Genomic DNA, 24,288 nt, shown 5'->3' with positions numbered 1-24,288 from the left:
GCGGAGATGCTAACTGGGTCTTTATGGAGATGTTTTTAACCCTGTCTCACAGCCGCCACTAGTGAAGACACAGACAGTCACCATCTCCGATGTCTCTGGCGCCGTCAAAAGTGAAATTCCCACAAAAGAAGTCCCCATCGTCCACACGGAGACGAAGACCATCACCTATGAAGCTGCACAGGTAAGGTGTGTTCTGATTAATTTTCCAGGTATTTTTAGAGGAGCAGTGTTTTTACTGTCCCTGAAGAGTAATTGTTTTTTCAAGCTGTGCATGCAAACAGAATTTATTTTCAGCCACTGGTGGCTTCGGGATGTAGATCGGACTGTATGGAGTTAACCTGAGTTGGCCTTTTTGCTGCAAGGGATGCCTTGTCTTGTTTTCCCCAGCTCTCCTTGCTGTTTTTGGCTCTTCAGAACTTGGTTTCTAAATGATTTGATTGTCCTTTAGGTTTCAACCCTGAAACAGGTGTTGAAAACCAAAAGTTTTGTATAAAATCCAACCAGAATGGGTATCTGGTGACTGGAAACTAAATGTTAGTGGGGTGATGCCAACATATGCAGGCATGGTTTCATTGCTGAGGTTAAAATTCTCAATCTAAAATAGGTTTTATTTCTGTATTTGAGAACTTGGGTTAAGTTGGGTTTGTCCTAACTGTGGTTGTTGGGAGCAGCCCATGCTCTGCTGCTGGAGTGTAGTGACCGTGGGTTGTAGGTTTGGGTGCGGGTATCCTATGGACCATGCCTGTATAATTTGGGATTCCCAAGGAATTCTGTGGCTGCTCAGCATCCTCCCCGATTGCAGGAGTTGAGTGGGCATTCAGACACGTCAGCACCAGGCAGTGATGAGCATCACCCTGTTTCTTAGCGAGATAATAGAGGAGTTTTGCTCTGGTTACTGCTGTTGCCATTTCGAACTGGGGAATGAAAAGAAGCGTCTCTCCGGGGCTGGGAGAAATGAGCCGTGTGTGCACTGGCTTGTGATGTGCCATGAGATTTCTTCCAGTCTGTGGAAAATGGTCCCACCTTGTGGTAACTCCAGATATCGTCCCACCACCATGCTGGGGGATGCTGCCCTGCGTTCCTGAGAGGAGACACGGCAGGATGAGTTGGCAGGATGACTTACTTTCGGTTTTTCAGCAGACTTTGACAGACCGAGTCGTGCAGGATGGGAACCAAGTACCCAGCTATAAAAGAAACTGTTCCTAGTTCGGCAGGTATCTGGACTTTGCTTCCGCAGAGTTTCAAGTGAGCAATGTGCAAGCTGTGGTCAGGAGAGAGGAACGGTAGAAAGTACCATCTGAATCAGATGGTGCTCTGGCTTGGTGAACCTCCGTGGATCCAGGCAGGTGTAATTTGGGATAGGTGTCTGCTTTGGTCTCCCTTCATGGTCCAAAGCATGCAGCTTGGCATGGAGGAGCGCCACGGGTGCTGCCATGTACCCAGATTTGGGTATATCCCAGCCCACCTGCTCTGAGGGTGTCATAGGTCCTGCCTGGGTGATTTTATGGATTCCTGCATTTCTGGCCTTGGAAAGTCCGTGGGCTTTGTGCTGAGCCTTCAGAGACGTGCAAAGTCCTTGTGCAGCTGGACACAGCTGCAGTTCAGCTCACTCTGTCCCATGGTCCACAAAGGAGAGGAGTTTCTGTCCGCAGATTGCGTCCTGCTCTGTTCATGTGGAGACCCTGTTTCTGTCCACTGCCCGCAGAGAGTGACGACCTGTTTTTCTGTCCCTCAGACAGATGGTGGCAATGGAGATTTAGACCCTGGCATCCTGCTGACGGCTCAGACCATCACTTCGGAAACCACCAGCAGCACCACCACCACGCAGATCACAAAGGTAACAGCACGGGAACGATGAAACGACAACTAAACCAGCAACATGATGGAGAGCTGGGCAGGGTTGAATAATAGCAAAAAAAAAAAAAAAAAAAAAGCCTAAACCCCAGTTCTTTAAAAAAAAAAAAGTCATTAATACCTGAACAAAGCATGAGGTTTCCAGGTTTACCTGCATCGAATTAAGACTGTGGGTTATGCAGTAATTGCAGTGCCGTCTGTGGACATGGGGCTCTGGCTGTCCTGTGGGCTAACGGGAAGGAACTGTACTGTGAGTCAAAGCTGTTCCCTGGTTCAGAAAATGAATATTTGACAGTTTTTCTTTGAGCAGTGACAGTTTTCCCCTGTAATTCTGGTACCATGGTATGATGGCAGTATTTGGTAATGCTATTTTTGATATCATCTTTAGACAAGCAGCCTCAGTGCATTCGAATCCCTTTTCAGTTTCAGACTAACAGTAGTTTTTCCCTTTGTTACTAGACTGTAAAAGGTGGCATTTCAGAGACGCGGATTGAGAAGAGGATTGTCATCACAGGAGACGCAGACGTAGACCACGACCAGGTAGGAGCTTGGTTGCAGTCTAAAAGGGCTCCTCAGCGCTGGCGTGAACTAGACAGGCTGCCTTTCTGAAGACAGCTTCACCAGAAAACAACCTTGGGAAACTCTGCTGGGATGGAAATAAGACATCAAAACTGAATTCAGGAATAAATTCCTCCTTGGCAGTATGGAGCTGTGTAGCTGGGCCAGCAAAGCTTAATTCTGCTCTGAAACTGATGTTGGCAGCAAAGTTTTGATTCCAGAATTGTTTGGACAAATGAAGTTTTTAAAAACATCCACTAAAATATGAAGTCAAAGTTTTCCTTGACATCTGGATGATCTGCATTAGTTTTCTGTAACTTTGAAAGGCTATTGCTGCTGTATAGTGCCAGAAGTCATTCCATAGCACTCAGCACCTGCATTAAATCTCATTGGCTTTGTAGGAAACCTTTCTGATGAGTCAGCCTTGTTGGCCTCTAGCGTGTATTGGAAGTGAGGATTTTGGCATCAGAGAATTACACTTTGAATTTAATTTTAGTTGCAAGTATCATGAGGCTGGAGTACATTCGTATGACAAGAACTAGTTTATCAATCCTAACAGAAGATGTCTGAGAAGATGTCTGAAATGTGCTCATCACACTTTCTGGAAGAATAAACAGGGTTTCCTTAATTGCTCTCGTCCATCTTCTACCATGGGGCAGTGGAGAGATGTGGTGTATTCTTAGAAAACAGCTTTTCCTTTCAGAAATAATCTAATACCACCAAAAGTCACCGAACTGTGCAGTTGAAGTGGATTCACTTTTCTTTCCCTCTCCCCAGAGCAGAAACAGTCTCTTGCCCCGCTGCAGACCCCCGGCATGCTCTGAAACGCGCTCTCTTGCAGGTTCTGGCGCAGGCGATAAAGGCAGCCAAGGAGCAGCACCCGGACATGTCGGTGACTAAAGTGGTCGTGCACCAGGAGACCGAGATCGCAGAGGAGTAGCGAGGCTGTGTGAGTAGGGAGGCCGCACACGAGTGAGTGGCGGGGGCTGCTTTCCCCCCAGGATAGGAGGCGCCATCTCAGGGCGAGCAAGGTTTGGCTAAATGTGATCAAAGGTTAAGTAAAATTATTGTCAGCTGATGAGTCCTGCTCAGGCTGTTCCTATTAAATCATTGAAGGCTGATGAAGCTGTCAAATGCAGACCGATCCTGCTGTGGCACTGAGCCAGGATTCTCTAAAAGAAGCAACATGGCTCTGGTGATGAGGCCGTTTTGCCTTACAAACACCTCCTGTGCACCTGGAGCACACTGAGCCGTAGGTTTCATGCAGACCCCTGCCTACATCAGTGCCAGGTAACCCCTGCGCTGGACCCCGAGCTCCTGACTTGCCTCTAAAGATCCCTTTTCTGCAGTTTTGATGATTTTTGGGAAAGAGCTGCTCAAGGAACCTAGGCGCTCTGCCTGCGCATCAGCACTGTAAAGCCCGTCCTGCCCCACGCCGGTGCTGTTGGTGTTGCCCGCATCGGTGCTATGCTTCTGCCCTACCTCATCCCAACAAAGCTGGGACTTGCAGAGATTTGGGAGGTGGAACAAGCACAAATTAGGAGAGAGGAGAGACAGCATGGTTTAACAGACACTGTGCTTGAGCTTTTAAACTCTCCAAACCTAAATAAAAGTGGCACAGGTTTCCTAAGCGTTCCTGGACTTGCAGATCTTAAGATATGGCCCTTCAGGGATGGGAGCAGAGGTGGCTCTGAGCCTGAATTCACACCTGCCATTTGTGGTAACTCATCTGATTTCAGTTCTCCAGCCTCTTCAGGGAAGCAGGTTCCTCTCTCTCCCAGAAAACCAGTTGTTGGCAGCCATAACTTACCGTCTTTCTCTCTTTCTAGGAAGCATTCCTGCCAGACACAACACCAGGAAAAAAAACCAGCAAAACTACCAAGAAACTACCTGGAGCACAAAGACCTTGGATTTACAAGACTTGACACTCAGAGACATTCATATCATTTATTAGGAGCTGCGCTTTGACATTTTAAATGGGATTTTCCAGACTCCACTGGATCCTATTGGATATAGGGTTTTGGGTTTTTTTTTTTATATATATATTGTGACAAAAGTATGCCATATTTCTAACTGTACTGAATATTTTTTACAGGTTTTCAATTTTGCATTCCCTCTCATGCATAGCCTCTTCAGCCACAGACCACGACACACCTCGCAGGGCTCAAAGGGTCACTGTTTTAAGTCATATTCCCTCCGCCTCATCAGGGATAACGGAGATAAGCCACATCCGTGCATATTCCGAGTGCGGGATCCATACGCGCCTTCAAAAAGCCATGGGTCCTTCTGCCAGGAGAGTCAGTTTAAAAAGTCAGACTTCAGTTTTGTGCAGCATTCCGATTGCCTCTTGGGTTTTTTTTTTGTTTTTTTTTTGTTTTTTTTTTTTTTAGCTCTAGGGAGCTTGAGACTCTGGCCGCGATAGCTGGGCGTGCGGAGCAGAGCTGCTGCTGCTGTTTCCTCCCCGTTGGGTTTCAGGCCCCCGACGTGTGAACACAGTAGGGTTTTGTGGTGTAGCCAATGCACACATCTTAATAGTGGACTAGATTTAAGGAATACTGGAAGTTGCTTCAAATATCTTATACTGTGAATTTTAGAGCTTTAAGAGGACTGTGATAGCACCTCGCCTTCCTTCTGTGTGTCTCTGCCGAGTGCTACCTACCTGTTGTGTTTTCTGGCTGCCATTACATTAAAAAAGCCCTTAGAAGCATGCGTTGAAGGTGTTTGGACTCTGAATGCTATTAAGATAGGCTTATGCAGCATTCACAGTAACCGATTTTTTTTTTTTTTTCAGTGTCATAGTTTTTCATTCGTTTGTGTTTATGATTTTTAAATTAGGAGGGGTTTTTTGTAAGCCATGGGTTGGTATTTTCCCTCCCCTCACAGTGCTATTTAAAGCTAAACGTATGCCAGGGCATATATCCTGCTATCACTTAGTTTAAAATCCTGGAGACAATCCTTCCTAGGCCTGTCAGCTGTATTTGGAGAGGCTGAACGAGAAATCGTAGGATGTATCAGACAGAGCCAAACTGTGGGGAAAGTGCTGCCACCCCCCTTCCACGTTGACTTAAGGGTCTGCACTTTGTTTGGCTTCCTGACCGCCTTGCTGGAATGAAAGACCAGGGTTAGTGTCTGCATCTTTAGGCTGAGCTTACAGAGCGCCGGGACCAGGGCCAGCATGGTGGGGATGATCAGAAAACATCTTTTCTGGGGCTGGATGTGCTTCCCTCCATGGCTTCTGCTGCTGCTTTCTGAGCTTCATGGAAATGTTTTAATCATGCCCTGGCTTCTCCTTCCAGCAATTAGATTTGAAAAGGAAAACAAACAAACAAAAAAAAAAAACCAACAACAAAAAAAAACTTTGTTAAGAGTCTGCCCAGACACTTGTGAATGCTTTAGTACACTTTGAGGTTGTGATTTTTTTTTTTTTTTAAATATATAGTGTGTGGCACATTGGTAGCTGAGGGCATGGAGTGCTTTTGCTGCTGCTCCTCAGTCAAGGATGGCAGTAAAAAAAGCTCTCTGCTATTTTAAATTTGAATAATGTGTTTCAGGAGTCACTGGATTTAGCTCAGGCTGCAACCACTTGCTGTTTAGCCACAAACAGCCTTCAGACTACACTGGGGCTAGTGTAGCTTCTCCGATTCAGGTGCAATTTTAATTAAGCTGTCAGTCACTGATTGATTGGAGACTGCTGAAAACGCTGGAGCTGCTGGATGTTTGCTTTCTTTGAGCCTTGCTGGCCCTGGGTCCTTCTCAGCCTTCCCATGCCGGTTGCTGCTGGGTGTGTGGTCCCCTCTGGTGATGCTCTGCCTTCCACTGGGTCCTGGGCATCCTGCTCGGGGGATTTAGAGGGTCCTGGGCTCCACAGCTGTAGTGTAGAGATTAAGTCTTCCTACTTATGTCTGAACAGCCCTTTCCTTCCTTATTCTGAACCGCAGATCCTTTACCAGGTCTGTGCCCCTGCTGTTCTCAACATAGTTGGGTAACGCTTGCCTTAAACGCCCGTCATGCATCCCTCTGGCCATCTCCCTTTTCTAGGAATTTAGCTTTTTGCTTCTCGGTCCTTCCTTCTCACCCTGGAGCAGCTACCTGAGGAGTAAACAGGCTTGCCGAGTAGTGATTAAGAGAATTTGAGCTTTACTAGACAAAGCCAGTGTGAGAAATCGTTTGTCCGTAGCACTTACAGGCGCTTGGCCATTGTGAGAGTTCAGAGGACACGGTGTGAGGCTGAAGCTTGGCCCTGGGTCTTCAGCTGGGGTGTCCTGTGCCCTGAGCACACTGAACAGGACAGAACACCGTGAGCAGGGGATTTCTAGGGTGAGAAACCCACCGGCACAAGAGGCAGTTCCTTTTCGAAAGAGTGTGCTCACCGTGCTCACTGTGCTCTGTGTGTCCCTTTTTCAGGGCCCATAGACTAGAACAACCCTGGAGTTTTTTTCCCTGGATTTTGGGTGGCTCTTTCCAGGTTGTTCATTCTCACACTTCCCTCTTCTATGTTCTTGCTTCTCCTGGAGTATTTTAACCAAGTTATTGCCTCGTCTGACCCTTGCCATCACTGCTGTCTGACCCCACGGGGGATTCCCAGCCGACACGGCCGCCGCCGCGCAGCGCCCGAGCTGGGGAGTTGCACAGGAGCAGCGGCAGCCTGGGAAGTCAAGAGCAGAAGAAGCTTCTCCCATCCTCAGCCGGGGCTGCCTGCACCGCTTCCACCTCTGAGGGGTTTTTAAAATCCTTGGCTCCCAGCGCGCTGTGTCATTTCTAGGGACAAACCAGCTAAGTAAGGTCTATTTATATGAATGTTCCCAGCTCTTCCCACTCCACAAATTCACCCAGAGACTGTCTTGATTGTATAATATACATTATATGGAAGCTATTTATATATGAATGAATGTTTTTATAGAAAGGAAGGCAAGGAGCTCGTGTTCTCCTCCATTAAACTGGAACGGCAGCTCTGGTTGCCAAATAGCAATCTCTGACCAACACAGATGTGTTAGCAAAGGACTGACTGATTCTGGTTTTAATAAACTATGGTTTGCTGATTTTCCTAATTGTACGATTACCTTAAGAGGTGGTAGTGTCCCAGCCTTAGAGATGAAACTTGTAAAATAGAAAAAAAAAAAAAAAATAGTTGAGAATATGAAGGAGCTTTGTAAAATTTTTTTTAAGGCAATTGTGAATTGTCTAGGCTAGCCGTTTACACTCTTCTTTATAAAAATAGGAACTTTTAAAATTGGCAAATCTTTATAGATTGACTAGTGATGGGAGCTGTTATTTTGGACTTTCATAGTAAATCAAAGGGAAAGTTGCTGTAGCGTTTAGACAGATGTAAGTGTTCAGTATTGCTTCTTGTATTGCATTTTTCAATAAATTTTCAAACAAAACTCTCTCCCTGGCCCTGAAGCCTTTTTGCTGCTTCTTACCGTCCTCCAGATCTCTGTCCTCGGCCGGGCATCGTGGCAGTTGCCTTTTTCCAACTTAAGCCAAACCCGTTGCCTCCTGAGCGTCCCTGGCAAACGCGGTGCCGGCTGCGGTTGGAGCTCTCCCCAGCCCCACGCTGGGCTCTGCCGCTGCCATCGGCTGCGTTTTTCCTGCGCTCTCGGTGGCTTCAGACATTTTCAGCAGCTCCCAGCAGGGACATGTGGGACCAAAGCCCAGAAAGGGCTGAATGGGAGCCCCAGAGTCCAAGTTTTTCTAAAGCATCGTTGCCCATTGAGCAAAGGTGGCAGAACTGGAGTGGGGGAGATGGTCTAACTCAGCTTTTTTTCATCCTGGGTTGTTTTTTTTTTTTTCTGGCCGCAGCATCTTAAGGAGGGACAGAAATACCCAGCAGAAAGCTGACGGGGCATCTTGGCTGCCGGCCCAACAGAACAAAAGCCAGTTGGCCCAGTTAGGGCAGCTTGGAGACTGGGGATTGGCTGGGAAGAGCATCCCTGCGGGGCAGGGCCTGCCCTTGGGCTGGCTGCCGTACCCCCTGTGCCTCGGTTTCCCCAAGAGCCAGAAGGGGAAGGGTTACGCAAGCGCGTTTCCACTCATTCTCGTGTCTGTATTCACAGGCTAAAAGCAACACTACTGCAGCTTGCTCCAGAGAGAAGCTGTTACGTTGTCTTCGGCCAGTTCGCTTTCAAGCTGCTCCAAGTATTAAATTTCAACATAGAGTAACGCAAAAATTACAGTGAGCCACAGAAATGGGCCCCAGCTAGCTGGGAAACGGCTGCTGCTGGAGCTGCTTTTCCGTGAAACAACAACTCGATTCATGTTACGAGGCACCGTCAGACATCCCGTTATTTCCCCAAGCCAGCGCGAGCCATCGCAGGCGGCTGAGGCAGCCCCGGGCTCCTGGCTGTGTCCAACCACATTAGGGTCACGCCAAGCTCCAGCGTGCCAAAATGCACTTTAAATAGCCCTGTCTCGGAGAGCTGGGGCGTGCGGAGGTCCTGGCTCCTTCAGATGGTGCCATGAGCCGCAGCCGGGCACAAACTGGAGCTCCCAAGACATGGTGTTGGGGAGAAAGAGCCAAGAACACCCCTGTGCCCAGCTGCACCGTGGGGTGGCAGTGCCCTGTGCCGCAGCCTCAGCCATGCCATCACCTCTCCCCGCTCCGAATCATTGAACATCACCCAGGGAGCAGCACCAAGCTCCAGCCCCGCAGCAGAGGTGGGTCCCAGTCCGCCCCACCATCTCCCGGATCTGCTCCGTCAGTGATACTGGGGGAGAGCATCACTGGGGTCCGAGCGACGATCTGTTGCTGGGCAGGACCTTTGCCATTACAGGTGCAAGGGGGACATTTTGGCCCCCCATGAAATGCCCAGGGGATGTTTTTTCCCAGCTCGTTTCCCCTGGGGACAGATGCAGGCACAGCAAACACCAATGCCGCTGCTCGGCCACAAACCTGCGCTCTGCCACCACGCCCTGGGGCCATCGACTGGGAGACCACCACGACTGGAAAGGCTTTTCCTTAAAGCCCTCCCTGGGGCTGGTGTCCCAAGCACAGGGTGCCGTCCCCTCACAGCCCTGTGCCTCCCGACCGCCACCCCACTCCCAAACCTCAAAGTCTACCAAGCCTGGAGCCCTGCAGCATTTTGCCTGGCTACGAGCAAGGGAAAAATATTAGGTAAACAAACACCATGGAAATCTAGAGAGAGGCAAATAAATTAAAAAAAAAAAAAAAAAAAACCAAAACACCAAGGCCCTTGTCCCAACAGCAGCAGAAGGCAGCAGCCACCCGCAGGCTCCCGGGGGGCCGAGCCCCAGCTCCTGGGTGGCCCCGCGCCAGCCCCAGCCCCTGGATCCTGCACTGGAGGCAACGGCTCCAACCTAGAGATGACAAAAGCCACTTGCCTTTGTCACCTGTCCTCGATCCTTCCTCGGGTCTCCATCCCGGACCCTGACCCGGAGGACCAGCCGTCACGCTGGGAGAAGGATCCCATTCAAACACCAGCTTGTTCCAGCTCTGGGCTATTTTTAGGTCATTCCTCTCGTTTCGGGGTCTTGGGCAGCCAGTCGTGTTCCCAGCTGGTCAGCGCGGTGCCCGGGGGTCAGGGCTGCTCTCAGGGCCCCGAGGGGAATTGCGGCGGGAGCCAGGCAGGCAGTGGGGCTGACTCCGTCACTCCTAAACCGGAGAGCCCGGGGTGGTTTAGGGGTCGGGATGAACTGGGTTGAAAGGGAGGAATCGCATTTGCAATGGGCCAGGCAGGACACTGGGCTCAGCCCTGAGGTCCGTGACTGGGGAAACTGAGGCACAGGAGAAAAAGCCAAAGCCGGAGGCAGGGACTCACTGACCACCAGCTCCATCCCCACTTCGTCCCTGGCTGCTTCCGGTAACCAAATCTGTGGGCTTCGGCCCCAGCAGCTCCGTCCCAGCCCGGCTCTAAGGGCTCCATGCTCCCCAGGAGCAGCTCCCAAGTGGGTTTGGGTGAGCAGAGCACCCCATTGCTCTGCAGAGCATCCCGGGACCAGGCCAGCCCCCAGGAGGCTAGAAAACCGAATCAAAGGGTGGGATTATATCCCAGTGCACACCAGTACAGGGCTTCCCAAACGCCGCAGACCCAAAGCGGCATCCCTCCGGCCTGCTCCATCGCCGCCTCCTCCTGCTCCAAACACTGAGAGTGGGGAAGCGGCCGCTCCCTGGCCCGACTCTGGCATTTCCATCATCCCACGCAGCCGGACACACAGGCTGGATGTGTCCTGCTTCCCTTGGGGGTACTAGGGAAATTTCCAGAGCTGCTGCCAGCATGGACAGTTGTGCTGGTGCAAACCCACACCCAGATGCTCGCCCCGGACAGGGCAGTGGGTCCTGCAGCTCCAGCACCCAGGGGCCATCTTGGGTGGCCGCGGCATTTAGTGCCACAGGAGCTTTCTCCCAAGGACATGTCTGGGTGTGGACCACTGCTGCTCTGCTGGGGATCCATCAGTTGCAGCTCTGGCCAGAGGTGCTTCGGCCCATCTCCCGAAAGCAGCCACAGAGCCCCTGCCCGTCCTGCCCACCATGGGACACTGAGGCTGGGCCCAGTCCCCAGGGAGCCCCAGGCAGTGACTTCTGGGTCTCCCCAGCCCCCCACACACCAGACATACCCCGTTATCCGAGCATCCTCTCCTTCCTCTGCTCCACAGAGCTCCCCGACAGGCTCCAAGCCAAAGCCCGGGAGGTTTGGGCTCCAGCTCTGACAGCGTGCGCGGCAGGGGTGCCAATAACAGCAATGGTGGGACACCGGCTGTGGAGCTTACGCACTCCATCCCGCCCAGACGCAGCTCCCAGGGATCAGCCCCACGCTGCCCAGGCCTTTTCTGCAGCGGGAGAAATGTGTGGAGCCTGGGGTGCCAGCGAGCCTGTGCAGAACACTCCAAACCCTCCAGAGCCAAAAAATAAATTAAAAAAAAAAATTAAGCAACCACCCTCCAACCCATCCCAGCTCCAGCCCCGTCCCGGCTCCCTCAGATGCCGGGAAGCACCGAGATGGCTGTCGTTGGCTCCGTACCGGCTCCTTAACGCAGAGAAGCATTTTGCATCGCACGTCTTTCCCGATTTTTAAAAAAAGCACCCTGTATACCTTGCCAAAGGGTCAAAGGCTTTACATCACCGGGGAGCACACCCACACCCGACCGCCCCCGCTCAGGGCTCCCCATCTTCCAACACAAGGTGCAAAGTGCCCGCTATCGCCCTGCGCACGCCACGACGGCCCCAGCCTCAGCCCTGGCTCAGAAAGCCCCGATGCTTCATCTTCCCGGAGATTTATAGCGGAGAGCACGCGCCCTAAATAAGGCACCAGCATTTGCGCTCTCTGGCTGTACTACTGGTGTGCGGGCGCTTTCCTCCGTACAGGCTCAGAATCTCAGGAAGGACTCACCGGCCACGCAGACCACGGCTGCGGCCTCCCTTGCTGCAGGGAGAGGAGGAGGGAGGAGGAGGAAGGGCTGCAGAACAGCCCCCGCAGCTCAGTGGGACCCGGTGAGCTGAGCAGCGTCGGGTGTGGGGTGGGACCCATTGTCGTCCCCCCAGCTGCAGCCGATCTGGGGGCAGTTGGGTTTTGACCCTTTGTAACTGGGATCTGCTGGTTTTTTTTTTGTGTGTGGCTGCTCCATCCCTTCTGTCTTCATGCCATCCCTTTATTATTTTTTTTTTTTTTACACCCCTTTTCAGGACATTTCACAGTAGGGTCCCCTCTGCCACAATTTTGCCAGCCTCGGCGGTGCGGGGGGAATTGCAATTTAGCAGGGCCCCTCCTCCCTCCGACCTCTGCCGTGGTGCCCAAGGGATATCCCGCGGTCAGCACTGGGTACAACCCCGCTGTGTTCTCTTGCTGGTGTTTTTGGTGAAATCCTCCTTTTCTTGGCAGGAACCCGCTCCCACAGCAGGCAGCTCTCGGGGTGGGATACATGGGTGGATCGCTCAGCTAGCGGTTACAGAGCTGGGTCCCGGGCAGGATGAGAAGATGCTGTCCAGCATCACCCTTCATGAGTGTGACATCTTCGGTGCTTTAAGGATGGTTTAACTTCACAGCTCTGCAGCTGAGCAGGGTCAGTGGCGGGATCCAGGGCGGATTTTTTTTTTTTTTTCTCTTTATATTTTAAATTTTTCTTTTTAATCCAGATCCATCCCTGACTAGTGTTATTCACAGCATGCTGCAGGTGACGGATGCACAGCTGACTCTCTGGAGAGACCACAGGTCTTCTCACCCGCCCTGGATTAATTAATAAAGCAGCTTTGCATTTTTTTATCTTTTTACTTTTTTTTCAAATGATCCCTACATGGCGCAGAAATGCCTCCCTGGAGGATGCTGCTGCATTGGGCAGCAGGAGGATGCTGGAGCGTGGTCCAGGCAGGAGACGTCACAGGTTCCCCCCTCATTCCCCCATCATTTGCTGCCTTGGGTTGCAGCCACTTCCAGAGACCAGGCTGAGCCCCAGCCAGAAAATGAAGTGGGAAAATTAAAACAAACACACTCCCCCCAACCCCCCAGCCCTGAAGCAGCTCCTGGCATGGCTCCTTGCGGCGTTTCGGGCTCCAATTTCTTGCTGCCAGCTTCCAAAGCGTGGCCCAGGGCCTGGCCTTAGGCCTGGCTGCAGCTGGTTAAGCCCAAATGAAAAGTTATTTTCAGCTAAAAACAACCTCCTGGCACGTCCCCTGGGATGTTGCTTCGGGGCAGACCTCGCCGGTGACTTCTTCTTGTTGCTGTTTATTGCCTTGAACCACTGCCTAAATAATTCTGGGATTAAGCAGCCAAAAAAATGAGTCGTGGGCTGGTATCACTCCCAGCAAAATCTCCAGGATGCTGCTGACTCCCAAAACACGGCCATCGGCCCCGTCTCTGCATCCCTGCGAAGGCGGATTCTGGTACCCAGCCTCTTTGGGAGAGACAGCCTTTTCTTGTAAAGCAGGGGAAAAAAAAAAGAAAAAAAATCACTTGCAGGGGTGTGGGGGGAAGGTTAGGGGTTGCTTTTTGGGAAAAGTAGGGGTTCAGCAGCCCCACAGCCCTGCTCGGGGTCTCACTATGGGGCAGGCTGGGAGCGAGTGGAGGGGCACAGGGGAAGGGGGGATGGGGCTGGATCTGCCCTGGGAAATACGGCATGAAGCAGACATGTCTCCTGTTTGAAAGGCAAAATAGAAATTAAAATGAAAAAAATAATAACAAAAATTGAAACAAGACATGCCAAGTTTTGGTTGTTTTTTTTTTTCGGGGGGGGGGGGTGGCAGGGGGAGGAGGGGGTAGAAACCCTTGACTTTTCCAAAATGCGTGTGGAGCTGTTCTGTTCCCTGCAGGCTTCATTCAATCTGCCGTTCCCCAGCCCCAGTGCCAAGTGCCGGTGGCAACGCGGGGTGATGTGGAAGGCGAAGAAAGCCGGGCAAGAGACAACAGCATCGCCAGCACAACCTCCCCAGCTCCCGCAGCCCCATCCCCGTCCCCAGCCCCACAGGGCGACAAAAAGCCGGGACAAGAGCCTCCAGCCAGGGATGGTTCCGTTCCGCCCCAGCCCCAGGCCAGGGAGATGTGGGTCTCTGAGCTGCTGGCAACAATTCTGCTGGGAATATATTTTTGTGAGAAAAGGCAATTTCCATGTCATTCCAGAGGGATGTTCTGGTCTGGAAAAGGGTATTGTCTCTCAGGTTTGCGAGGTCTGAGGCTCTGTGCACACTTCAGTTGGGAGACAGGGAAAAGCAGAGGCAGGAATCAAAAAGAAAAAAAAAAAACATTTAATGCAGAGAAAACTTATTTCAGCCATAATAAGTGTTTTGGTCCTGGGAAGGCAAAAGGCAGAGGTCCCATCTCAGCAGCAACGCCACATTTTGAAGCCTCCTGAGTTGCCGGACAGCAGAGCCACTCTCGCCCCTTTGCACCAATCCATCCTTCCATGCCCTTGGCATCTGAGCGGAAAAGAGCCAGGACAAGCCCCCAGCATGGATCGACGGGATGTTTCTGGCCAGAGAATGGGATCAGGGCAGCAGTCGGAGCACAACGGGCACCATTTACTTCTGGATTGACCGGGACAGTGGGACCAGGGATGGTCCTGCGTGCCTGGCACAATGCTGGTGCTGGATGCTTCGACAAGGTAAAGAAGCTGCTGCAAAAAAGCCCTTCTTGGCTTTTTGGTAGGCGACATCTCCCGGAGATGGGGGAAAAGACACAGGCAAAGAGCAAAAAGATGCTTTGGAAAGGCAGAGCCGCACGCCCGAGCGGCACTCAGCCGCAGGGATGCTCCCACCTCGGTGCCCTCGGCAGCTGCCCCAGGCTCAGTGCCCGCCGGCAGCGGGTGCCTGACCCAAGACCAATTTGGTGTTAAAAAAAAGGGGATTTTCTTAGAGAACATCCAGGTCAAACCGCAGCATCATGCCTTTCAGGCTCAAGGGAGGACAGCCTGGCGGGGGTTCGTCCCGGCGTTCGCACAAGCCGGCGGCACAGCTTCCCGTGTTCCCAGGGGTTCCCGCTCCGGCCCCTGCCTTAAAAATACAAAAGTGAAGGCTATTCCTCCAGTTCCTGTTTATCTCAGCCAAGCCCCACCATCGTGGCCTTGTGGCCGTGCCACAGCTGGTGGGACCTGACACCTCCTCACCCCTGGCCCTATGGGCCCCTGGGGACACCAGAGGGGACCCCGCAGCCACGTCCTGCGGGGAATCAACAGGAGTCGCGGTTGAGCTCCGAAGCAGTGACCAGCCCACGCCTTCCCCGGGGCAAACATGGCAGAGGCACTGGGAAAGGACTGGGACAGAAACTTGCTCATCTGGAAGAAAATGGCAGCTGATGCTTCCCCTCTCCGGGCTGCCGAGCCTGGAGCTGTCTCCCAAGATGGGATGCACGCTGCATCCCACAGTGCATCCTCACCCAACACAGCAAATCCTGTTTCTTGACTTCATTTCTCACTTTATCCACTTTTTCCTACTGCATTTTCCTGCTGCAATGGGTTTTTGAAGGGTTTTACTTCTGTGCTACCTTCTCCCTGGGAATTGCACCGGGCCGGCTCTCTGGCCTCATCCTGCGCAGCTCCTGCTCTGCATCCGAAGGGCACCAAAAAAATGTGACGGCACCCAACAGGGCCTGGCAAAACCAGCCCCAACACCCACCCTCACCTCTCTGCCCCACCACATCCCTCACGCTACCCCCACCCTTCACCCCGCCAGAAAGCAGCACAAATAAACCCTGACCCACAGAGGAGCTTTGGGAACCGCTACGCCGCGACGACGCTGTTGGAATGCTGCAGTCGGAGGGTGGGCAGCAGCACCTCGCTTGCTGCCTTGCAGCTCCCCAGTCATCTTTACATACCTACTCCTCAAAAAAAACCCCAAAAAACAATAAACCCAAACCTGGAGCTTATCACCTTATCTTGCATCCAGCAGCCGCTCATGGAGCACCCTCACTCTCTCCAGCGGCCACCGCAGCCAGCTGCCCACCCCGAGCATCCCGCGGGCGAGGTGACGAGGCGAGGCAGAACCGTGTGGCATCGAGAGAATATTTAATAGCCCCGTCGGGCTTACGTGCTCTGGTCAAGCAAATTTCCCGGTGGGTTGAGGCTGGGCAAAGGGACACTGACCCCTAAAAGATCCCCCCACCCCAATCCCGCTGAAATAAAGTGCTGCAGGGGCCAGCGGGGCTTCGCCCACCCTGCATCCCCGTCCCGCAGTTTGTGTTGGGTCACAAAGCGAGGTCTCCTCTGGAAAAGTGATGAGGACAAGGGCTCGTAAGGCCAAGGGCATCCACCGAGAAGCTGTCTCGAGGCACCCAGGAGAGGACATCCCCCCTGGAACCAGCTCACTGGGATCTTCCTCTTGGCACCCGCTTAAAAACGCTGCCCCTGAAACCCTCCTGGACGTGGGGTCCTGGGGTCGCTGGTGGGTGCCGGCAGCCAGGATGAGGGACTGCGATGTCACGGTCCCCGAGGGCCATGAGGATGTCAGACCCGCGCGCCCCGCTCCGTCCCCACTGCCCAGGAGCTGGGTCGGGGCTCGCCCCGGCTCGGGGGCTCGCTGGGCTCCAGCAGCCGGTCCGAGGACTCGCCAGTGCTTTCCAATTTGGCGTAACCCACCAGGCTGACGTGGTCCAGCCGGGGCCAGCTCCGGTTCTTACGGTCCTTGATAGGGGCCACAAGCAGCACGCCCGGCCGGCCAAGGTCCAGGGACTTGGAGTGTCCCGGGATGTGGAGTTGCGCATCCAGGCTGAGCTCCGCCATTGTCAGCTCCGTGCTGGGGCAGCTGCCATCCATGTTGACGATGACGTGGCCACCGCCACCGCCACGGTCCTGGCCACGGGGCGCCATGCTGTTGCTGGAGAGTGGAGCCTGGGAGAGCCGTGGTGTTTCAGCGGGGGGCTTGGTGGGGCAGCTCTCTGCCCTCTCGCCAGCCCCCCGTGCCACCGCGTCCAGCAAGCAGTTATTGAGCTTGATGACGGGCAACGCCAAGGCCCCAACGGCCGAGGAGAGGAGGGACTCAGCTCCGGCGTGGCAGGAGAGGTTGAGGTTGGCCTTGGCAGAGGTGCCAGAGCGGAGGCTGAGGAGGGAGGTGGTGGGGGATGCTGCTGGGTGCTGGAGGAGCTCAGCCATGGTCTGGAGCCTGTTAGGGCTGTAGCAGTTGGACCACTTGCTGCCGGGGCTGTGGCAGGGCTGGCAGGAGAGATCCACCTGGTAGCAGCCCTCCACGCACTCAGTGTTGCCCTTGGGCTGGCCGTCCCCGCGCTGGCAGTACCCATCCTCAGGGCCGGTCCCCTCGGGAAGACCCGCTGCCATGGAGTAGAGCCCCTTCTGCATCAGCCTGCGGGTCTCCATGTCCCGGTTCTCGTACAGCATGGTGTTGGCGCAGATGAAGATGAAGAGCCCGATGCCCATGATGACAGGGCCGATCAGCTTGAGCTTCTCGCTATGGGGCACATGGCGTCCAGCGGCCACCTCCCTCCTGATGTCCCCCGCAGCACTGGTGTTCCCCACACTGGCCCCAGCGCCTCCGGGTGCCCGGTGGGGCCAGTAGCCCACCACAGCGATGGTCATTCCCACCAGGACCACCGAGATACCCACCACGACGAAGGCTCCCGATGGCGAACGCATGCGGAGCTGCCCTTTCACCGGGACCTCCGGTGGTGACTTACGCCGCAGCCTGCGTCCCCGGCGCCGCGGTGGGGCGGGGGGCACTGGCGGCTTGGTCCCCCCTGCCCCCGGCTCCCGCACAGGTCCATTGGTTTCGGTGCTCTCGGCAGTCATCGTCTCCAACTTGGCCACTCTTCCTGCGGGAGAGGAGGAGAAAAAGGTGGAAGAGGCATCACTGGGGGTCCGTGTGCCCGGGATGCTGGGAGTATGGGGACCATGGGGACACTGGGAGCACGGGAGGCATGGGTAGACCGGGAGCATGGGGATGCCAGGAACATGGGGAGCATGGAGATGCCTGGAGCATGGGGACCACAGGGACACAGGGAGCACGGGAATGCCAGGAGCATGAGGAAGATGTGGCCACTGGGAGCACAAGGATGCTGGGAACTTGGGGACCACAGGGATGCCAGGAGCACAGGGACCACAGGGACACCGGGAACATGGGGACACCAGGAACATGAGGGGCGCAGGGATGCCAGGAGTGTGGGGACGCTAGGAGCACGGCGTCACTGAGCCCGCAAGCTGCCCCACACCAGAGGCCAGCAGCTTTGCTCTCCTCCCTCCCCTACCTCCTTCCCTTGAGTTACGTCTCTCCCTGCTCCAGAGTGGTGGAAGGACTAAGGGGCCCCCTCCAACCACGCTGCCAAAGCCTCAGAACTCCTGTCCCTAAACCCCCTGGGCTGCCCAAGGCAGCGAGGGTGGCCAGGACCCCGCTGCGTCAGCAGAGACATCGTTGACATCCGGGGGGCAAAATGACCTCTCCTGGGTCACCCAGTCATACCACACCTGCAAAAGGGTCCCCCACCTGGCTCGGCTCCACAGCAGCGAGGGAAGGTGCTGTGTATTTGCCCGCGGGGGAAACTGAGGCACTGCTGCATGTGAAAACCCAGACTAAAGGTCTGACAAAGCTGCATCGCGCGGGGCCCTGGAGTGACGCAGCTCCTCACTCGCTGTACAAACGCGATCTAAAAACCTAAACCAACGTTGCACCAAGCCGCTCGTCCAAGCGGGGGACCCACCAACCCAGCACCCACCGAGCGGGGGTTTAAGCCGAAAGAGGTGTTTTTCTCGACCCCCTGCCGTCTCCTGCGTCGGGGGAAGCTCACTGCATCTGCAGGGTCCTGCCCTTGCATGCACCGAGATAACGCTCCACATCCAGGGATTTACAGGGCCCTCCAGAGTGCCCGGTATTTCATTTTATCCAGCGCCTTGTTTCCTAGATGAGCAAGAAGGGGTTGAAGCTGCTGCCAAAACCGGCTGGTGACCAGCCCGGCAGGGAAGCACCACCTGGGCTAGCACCATTGTGCACGGGGCAAGTGGTGCCCAGCGACATGGGGAAGCTAAAGCACCTGAACGTGTCCCAGACTGAAAACATCTTGAAAAAACCAAAATAATAACCTCACATAGGCAGGAACCTGTGTCCTTGCAGCCCGGCTGCTTGCTGCTGTGTGCCCAGCGATGTCCGGTACCGTGGGGGTCCGGCACGGGAACGCTGCCCGGGCTGTTCCCAAACGGGGCTGGGGGACGTGGCGGGAGCGGGGAGCGGCCAGGGTGGCCCCCAGCCGAGCGATGCTGCAGGAGGGGGCTCGCCACGCCGCTGCGGCTTCACTCACCAAAGAACAACGTCGGGCATCAATATTCAGCAACGGTGGCATCAATATTCAGCAATTAAAAGCCAGAAAGCAAAACTGAAGAGAAACACCCCAGCACGGGTGGCGGGGACGGCAGGAGGAGGGTGACCGCTGTTATTTTACTCCCCGAGGTGAATGAAGCACCGAGAGCGACCAGCATCACCCACAACAGAAAAACAAGATACCAAGTTGTTGTTTTTTTTTCCCAAACTTAATAATCTTAAGGTGTTATTAGCATCAGAGGGAAGGAATTAAAGAAATGAGTTGCAGGATGACAGCGTGTTCCTGGCACAAGGCTGTCAAGCTGTGACAATTGGAATGAGGGAGATTTAAAGGAAAAAAAAAATAAAATAAAGTCCCAAACAAAGCAACCCAAACCCACAGCCCAAACCTTTCTGGGAAACAAGCTGCTAATCCTGCATCACAATAAACCCAGCCGGCGGTCACCCTGAAGGGAAAAATGAGTTTTAAAATATTTTGCTGTTAGAGGGAATGGAGACCCGGGGCAGGGGGACAGGCAGAGGCCAGCGAGCTGCGTCCGGGCCGGGAACCCCCTTCGTCCCCTTCCCCAGCCCCCCGCCGCCGTCCCAGCCCCCCGCACCCGACAGCCGCCTGCTTTCTGAAGTTGGATCATTTCATTGCTCATCGCTGGGGCTGGTTGTTCCCAGAGTTCAAACCCATTATTTTTATTAATAGAATCCCCAAGGTTATATAAGCTCTTTAAAAAAAAAAAAAATTAAAAAAAAATCTAAAACCCAGCATTGCCATCCAACTCCGCAACTCGCAGACGCCGACACTCACAGCTCAGCTGGAGGGCAGGGCCGGGGGTCCCACGGGTGCGGCCGGGGCAGGGGGACAGCTCGGACCCTCGGCAGGGGACAAGCAGCGGCCCAGGGCGCCCAGCCACCCCCCTCCAGCCCGTGGTTCACCGGGATTCGACATCTCCGGTTTTGAGGTGCAGATGCCTGGTGGGGAGGAATGACAGCCTAGAAATGTAAAAGTCGTTAGCGAGACGAGGGCTGCTCGGCTGCCAGGTTCGGAGTTAAGCTTCCAATCCCCGCAATAAACCCGGCATTAAAATGAACGCAAATATTTCCCTAATCCCCCCCATCACGACAGCATATTGCTGTGGCTCCGCCCTCCCACCCCAATCCTCTCCCATCGCCTTTGCCGACAGACGCTCCTAAAATTTGACACTAAACGCCAGCACATCCCGCAGTGGCGGAGCTGGCCTGGGGGTGAAGCCGAATTTGGGAAGGGTGCCTCTCGGGTGCCCACGTCCCGAGAGGTCCTGTGGGTGCCCCACGGACACTCTGCCCCTGCCAGGACCGTGCTGTCAGCATGCCACAGGCTACCAAAAAGCAGATTTAGCCTCCAAATCTTCCTCTGGCCAGGGGACGAGGGGCTGCTCCAGCACTGTGCCGCAGGAGATGCCGGGCAGTGGCCAGGAGCTGCAAAAACACCTCACAGCGAAGGGCCCAGAACAGGGGCAGCCGCCTCCCCTCGCAGGTTTGTCCCTCTTCCCGGTTGTCCTTCCAGGAGAGCACCTGGAAAGGGCTTCCATCAGGGCCCAACTCCACCACACCAGCAGGGATTCCAAACCCAGCATCGCCCCGGGTCGCTGCCAAGAAACGCCTGACAAACGGAAAGCCCCTTGTTTTCCCTTTCCTTTTCCTAAAATATTGCGACCGTAAAGCTGCTCACCTGGCTTCGGGAATCGACTGGTTTTGAAATTTCTTGCCAAACCAGCCAGCATGCTGAAAGGACGCGGTGACGGGTGAGACCCTCGAAGCCCAAGCTCCTGACGGAGCCCGTGGTGCCAAAGCCCAGCAGCTGAGCCCCCCCAAGCCCTCGCTCTGCGGAGGAAGGGGACCCCGACAGCCAAGACCTCACGGCGCAAGGACGTGCTGAGCTGCGAGAGCCCTCCCTGGCTCCCCTCTCCCCATCTCACCTCCCATCCCAGCTGGAGGAGAAGCGAAGGCGACGGGGAAGCGGGATCGCTCCCGGTGCATCCGTGCTCTGGGATGCTTGGGATGGTTTGAGGCTCCACGTCCTCACCCGCCCAGTGCCTCCTCCTCTCCTATTTTTCTCAGTCCACTTCAAAGTTTTCCCCTTGGTTCCACATTAAAGGTGTCTAGAAGGAACAAACAAGATCAACAAGCTGCTGGGTGTCTTTCTGGGACTCTCCCAGATGAAAATCCTGCCACCATCCCAGCCTCCCCCAGGCTTGGGCCCAAGGGGTAAAGCTCCCTGCTGTGACCCCAGCAAGAGCGCGTGGCGACAAAATCTGTCACTCCAGCTTCAGCATTTGCTAGGGACGCTCATTAATCAATCCTAATTAATTAAGGTCCCTCACAGAAGCTTTCACATAAAGCCAGTAAGGCTAATTATCCCGGCGCGGGAAGGATTATCCCCCTTCCCCTGCAGGAACACCCTCTGGTCCAGGCACCTTCACGTCCGGCCCTCGGCTTTCCGCCCTGTGCTTGCCGCGCTCCCCCGGGAGAGAAGATCCCGATGGGCAAACGGGGCGCAGCAACATTGGGGAGAGCCACCAGTGCCACCAGCGTCGTTCACCTTCACTTCTCCAAAGTCCTCCCAAAACGGGGCCATCTGCTGAACTCCTCTCTACCCCTCGGGCAAAGAAAGTGCGTGGAAACATCCAACCGATTACTAATTACAAGAGCTCGCCTCACCCAGATTTGCTCTGCTAATTAAACTAATCTCTCTGGCTGGGAAATGAGCCGCAGTCGCCCACAGCGAGGAGATCACGCAAGTTGGACGGATGCTTAACTCGAGTCAGACCCCCGCGAAGGGGAGCGCGGTTCCCAGCCGCTTCTGACGCGCCATTGTTTAAGGAAACAATGGAAACGACGGCAAATTCCGTGTTTCTCCTCCAAGCTGATGCTGAAATCAGGACATCTGCATTGCTCAACTTTTTTTTTATACGAACCAGATGCAAATAATTAATAAATCCAAATTCAAGATAATGCAGGCATCTAAATTTAAATGGAGAGCAGATTTCTAATGGCAGCTTTTTGCTTGATCGGCGGAGGAGTGAGTGGGATACCCTGGGAGAATTCCTGCCTCTGGGAAGCGGTGCAGGGTGGCAGGGCACCCGGGTACGTGGGCTGCAGCCAAGCACCTTGCAAATCCTCACGGCCAAGAGAAAAGAAGAGTGGGGGAAAGAAAAATTTTAAAAAATTTAAAATATGTAGGCTGGGATTTCCAGGGAATTAGGACCAAACTCTTTCCGAATTTGGCACCTTCCCTGCTGTGCCTTTGAGAAATCCCTGCCAGTGCGGAGGGACGGGGCGTGGGGGCTCCCAGGCTTGGCCCAGGTGACCCCGTGGGTACAAACCCACGTAACCCACCCCCTCCAACCCCCGGGACCTGCACCCACTCAAGCAGTGATGCTCCCAGCTGCATTCCCAGCTGGGATGACTCTTACCTCCAGCATGTGAAGCCCCCCACGTCCCCCCACTCTTTCTCCAGTCTCCCCAGTTTCACGAACAGGAATCAAAACCCACCTGGAAGCGAACGGGGACCGTGGGTCTGGCTCTGGTTGTTCCCCCCGCCCCGTCCAAGCTGCAAAGCTGAGCCCCTCGAGTGCCGGAAAAAATCCCTCCTGATTCCAAAGTCCAGGAGCTACCGGGAGAATTTCCACCCACTTCCCCGCTTCTCGAGTGTCTGCATCAAACCTTGCGTGGGGATCAGTGGCGTGACCGCTCCTCGCCTTGACGTTCTGTGAGGAGACGCGGGGAAAAAGCCAAAAGTGCCGGGATTCGGACACCACAGCCGGCTCCTTCCCGAGTCCCGGTTCTGGGCGTGCAAAGGGGAAGGGGGTGCGTGTCCGTGCGTGGGCTTGGACACGAGTGTGGGCCCACACCTGTGCACGCCTGCCTGTGTGCACGCGAGTGCGGGTATGCGAGCTGCACGCCCCTGTGCCCGCGCGTGTTCCACGGCCGTGGGTGCCCCCCGCGTGCCCCGTGGCCATGGGTGCCCGTGGGCGTCCCATGGCCGTGGGTGCCCTGCGCCCGCGGGTGCCCCGTGCCCGCGGGTGCCCGCCGCACACCCCGCCGCGGGGCCGGTGCGCCCGGGGTCGCTGTGTGCGCGCACGGCCAGTGCCGTGCTCTTGTGTCCGCGTGGGTGCCCCCCACCCCCCGCCCCGTACTCACCGCCGCGCGCGTCCGGCCGGGCCCGGGCCCGGTGCCCCGGGGATGGCGGGCGCTGGGCTCCGCGGCGGCCGGGGCCATGGAGCGGCGGGAGGCAGCGGGGCCAGCGGCTCCCAGCTCCCCGCTCGCCCTCGCCGCCGCCGGGACGCCTGGGCAGGGGCGGGGGGGGCGGCGGGTTCCGCCCGGCCCCGGGTCCCCGCCTCGCCCGGCCCCGGCCACGGCCCCGCGGGGCGGAGCGCGGAGATGGGCGTGGGGACGGGGACACGGGACGGGACGGGACCCCCCGCCTTGTCCCCGGGCTCCGGCCGGCTCCCGGCCGTGGGAAAGTCGCGATCGCCGTGCGGGGATCGGCGGGGATTTTCCGAGCAGCGACCGGAGCCTCCCCTCGCCCCTCCCCCGGGTCCCTTCCTCTGCCTGTCCCAGCTGGGACCCCAGCCCCAGCATCCCCAGGAGAGGACCCCCCCACACCATCTGGCAGCCCAGAGACCCCGCTCCCACTCCCACCACGCAGACTCCCGTGGCCCGCGACGCACCGGCAAATCCCACGTCTCCCAGCCAGGGCCTGGGACTGGAGTGGTTTCCCCCTTCCAGGGGGGTTCAGCGGTTGGAACAGAGGCAGCACCCCAAATTAAGCAGCCCCCGGCAGCTCCAGAGGCCGAGAGGAGAGAGCTTCTGCAAGGAGACAGCTCTGAGTGTCGTGCTTTGCTTTTCTCCCTCTGAACTTGCCAAAAAGACACACACAGACCTTTCTGTCAGCCCCAAGGATCATGGCACTGCATCCCTGCATGCCCACCCCCACATTTCCATTCCTGCATCCCAGTCTCCACACCCTCATCCCTGCATGCCCATCCCTGTATCCTGATCCCCACATCCCCATCCCCATCACTGTATTCCCCATCCCCACATCTCCAGCCCTGCATCCCCGTTCCTGCATCCCCATCCCCGCATTTCCATCCCCATATCCCCATCCCCACATCCCCATCCCCACATTTCCATCCCCATATCCCCAT

General features: G+C 55.3%; 2 protein-coding genes across 21 annotated transcripts in view; one reads left to right on the top strand and one right to left on the bottom strand.

The window, feature by feature from the left end:
* EPB41 (erythrocyte membrane protein band 4.1) overlaps nucleotides 1–7,798 on the top strand; it is a 98,115-nt gene extending 90,317 nt beyond the window's left edge. For all 20 annotated transcript variants that reach the window (XM_086765119.1, XM_086765121.1, XM_086765110.1 and 17 more), the window contains 5 exons: nucleotides 53–181; nucleotides 1,736–1,837; nucleotides 2,314–2,394; nucleotides 3,254–3,361; nucleotides 4,242–7,798. In XM_086765119.1, the coding sequence (XP_086621245.1) occupies nucleotides 53–181; nucleotides 1,736–1,837; nucleotides 2,314–2,394; nucleotides 3,254–3,352 (411 nt within the window). In that variant the 3' untranslated portion in view covers nucleotides 3,353–3,361; nucleotides 4,242–7,798. The remainder of the gene's footprint in view (nucleotides 1–52; nucleotides 182–1,735; nucleotides 1,838–2,313; nucleotides 2,395–3,253; nucleotides 3,362–4,241) is intronic.
* An 8,040-nt stretch (nucleotides 7,799–15,838) lies between these two features.
* TMEM200B (transmembrane protein 200B) lies at nucleotides 15,839–23,437 on the bottom strand. The gene is made up of 2 exons (XM_086765051.1): nucleotides 23,282–23,437; nucleotides 15,839–17,612 (listed from the first exon to the last, which is right to left on the bottom strand). The coding sequence occupies exon 2, from the start codon at nucleotides 17,587–17,589 to the stop codon at nucleotides 16,294–16,296; it is 1,296 nt and encodes a 431-aa protein (XP_086621177.1). The 5' UTR covers nucleotides 17,590–17,612; nucleotides 23,282–23,437; the 3' UTR covers nucleotides 15,839–16,293.
* Between the last annotated feature and the right edge of the window lie 851 nt (nucleotides 23,438–24,288).

This window comes from Chlamydotis macqueenii, chromosome 22, assembly GCF_036417535.1.
Source record: "Chlamydotis macqueenii isolate bChlMac1 chromosome 22, bChlMac1.mat, whole genome shotgun sequence".
Taxonomy (NCBI): Eukaryota; Metazoa; Chordata; class Aves; order Otidiformes; family Otididae; genus Chlamydotis; species Chlamydotis macqueenii.
This window is presented reverse-complemented; position numbering and strand designations above follow the sequence as displayed.

What these genes read in the sequence shown, in the direction of transcription:
- TMEM200B (XM_086765051.1), bottom strand. Translation starts at nt 17,589, where the DNA reads ATGACTGCCGAGAGCACCGAAACCAATGGACCTGTGCGGGAGCCGGGG.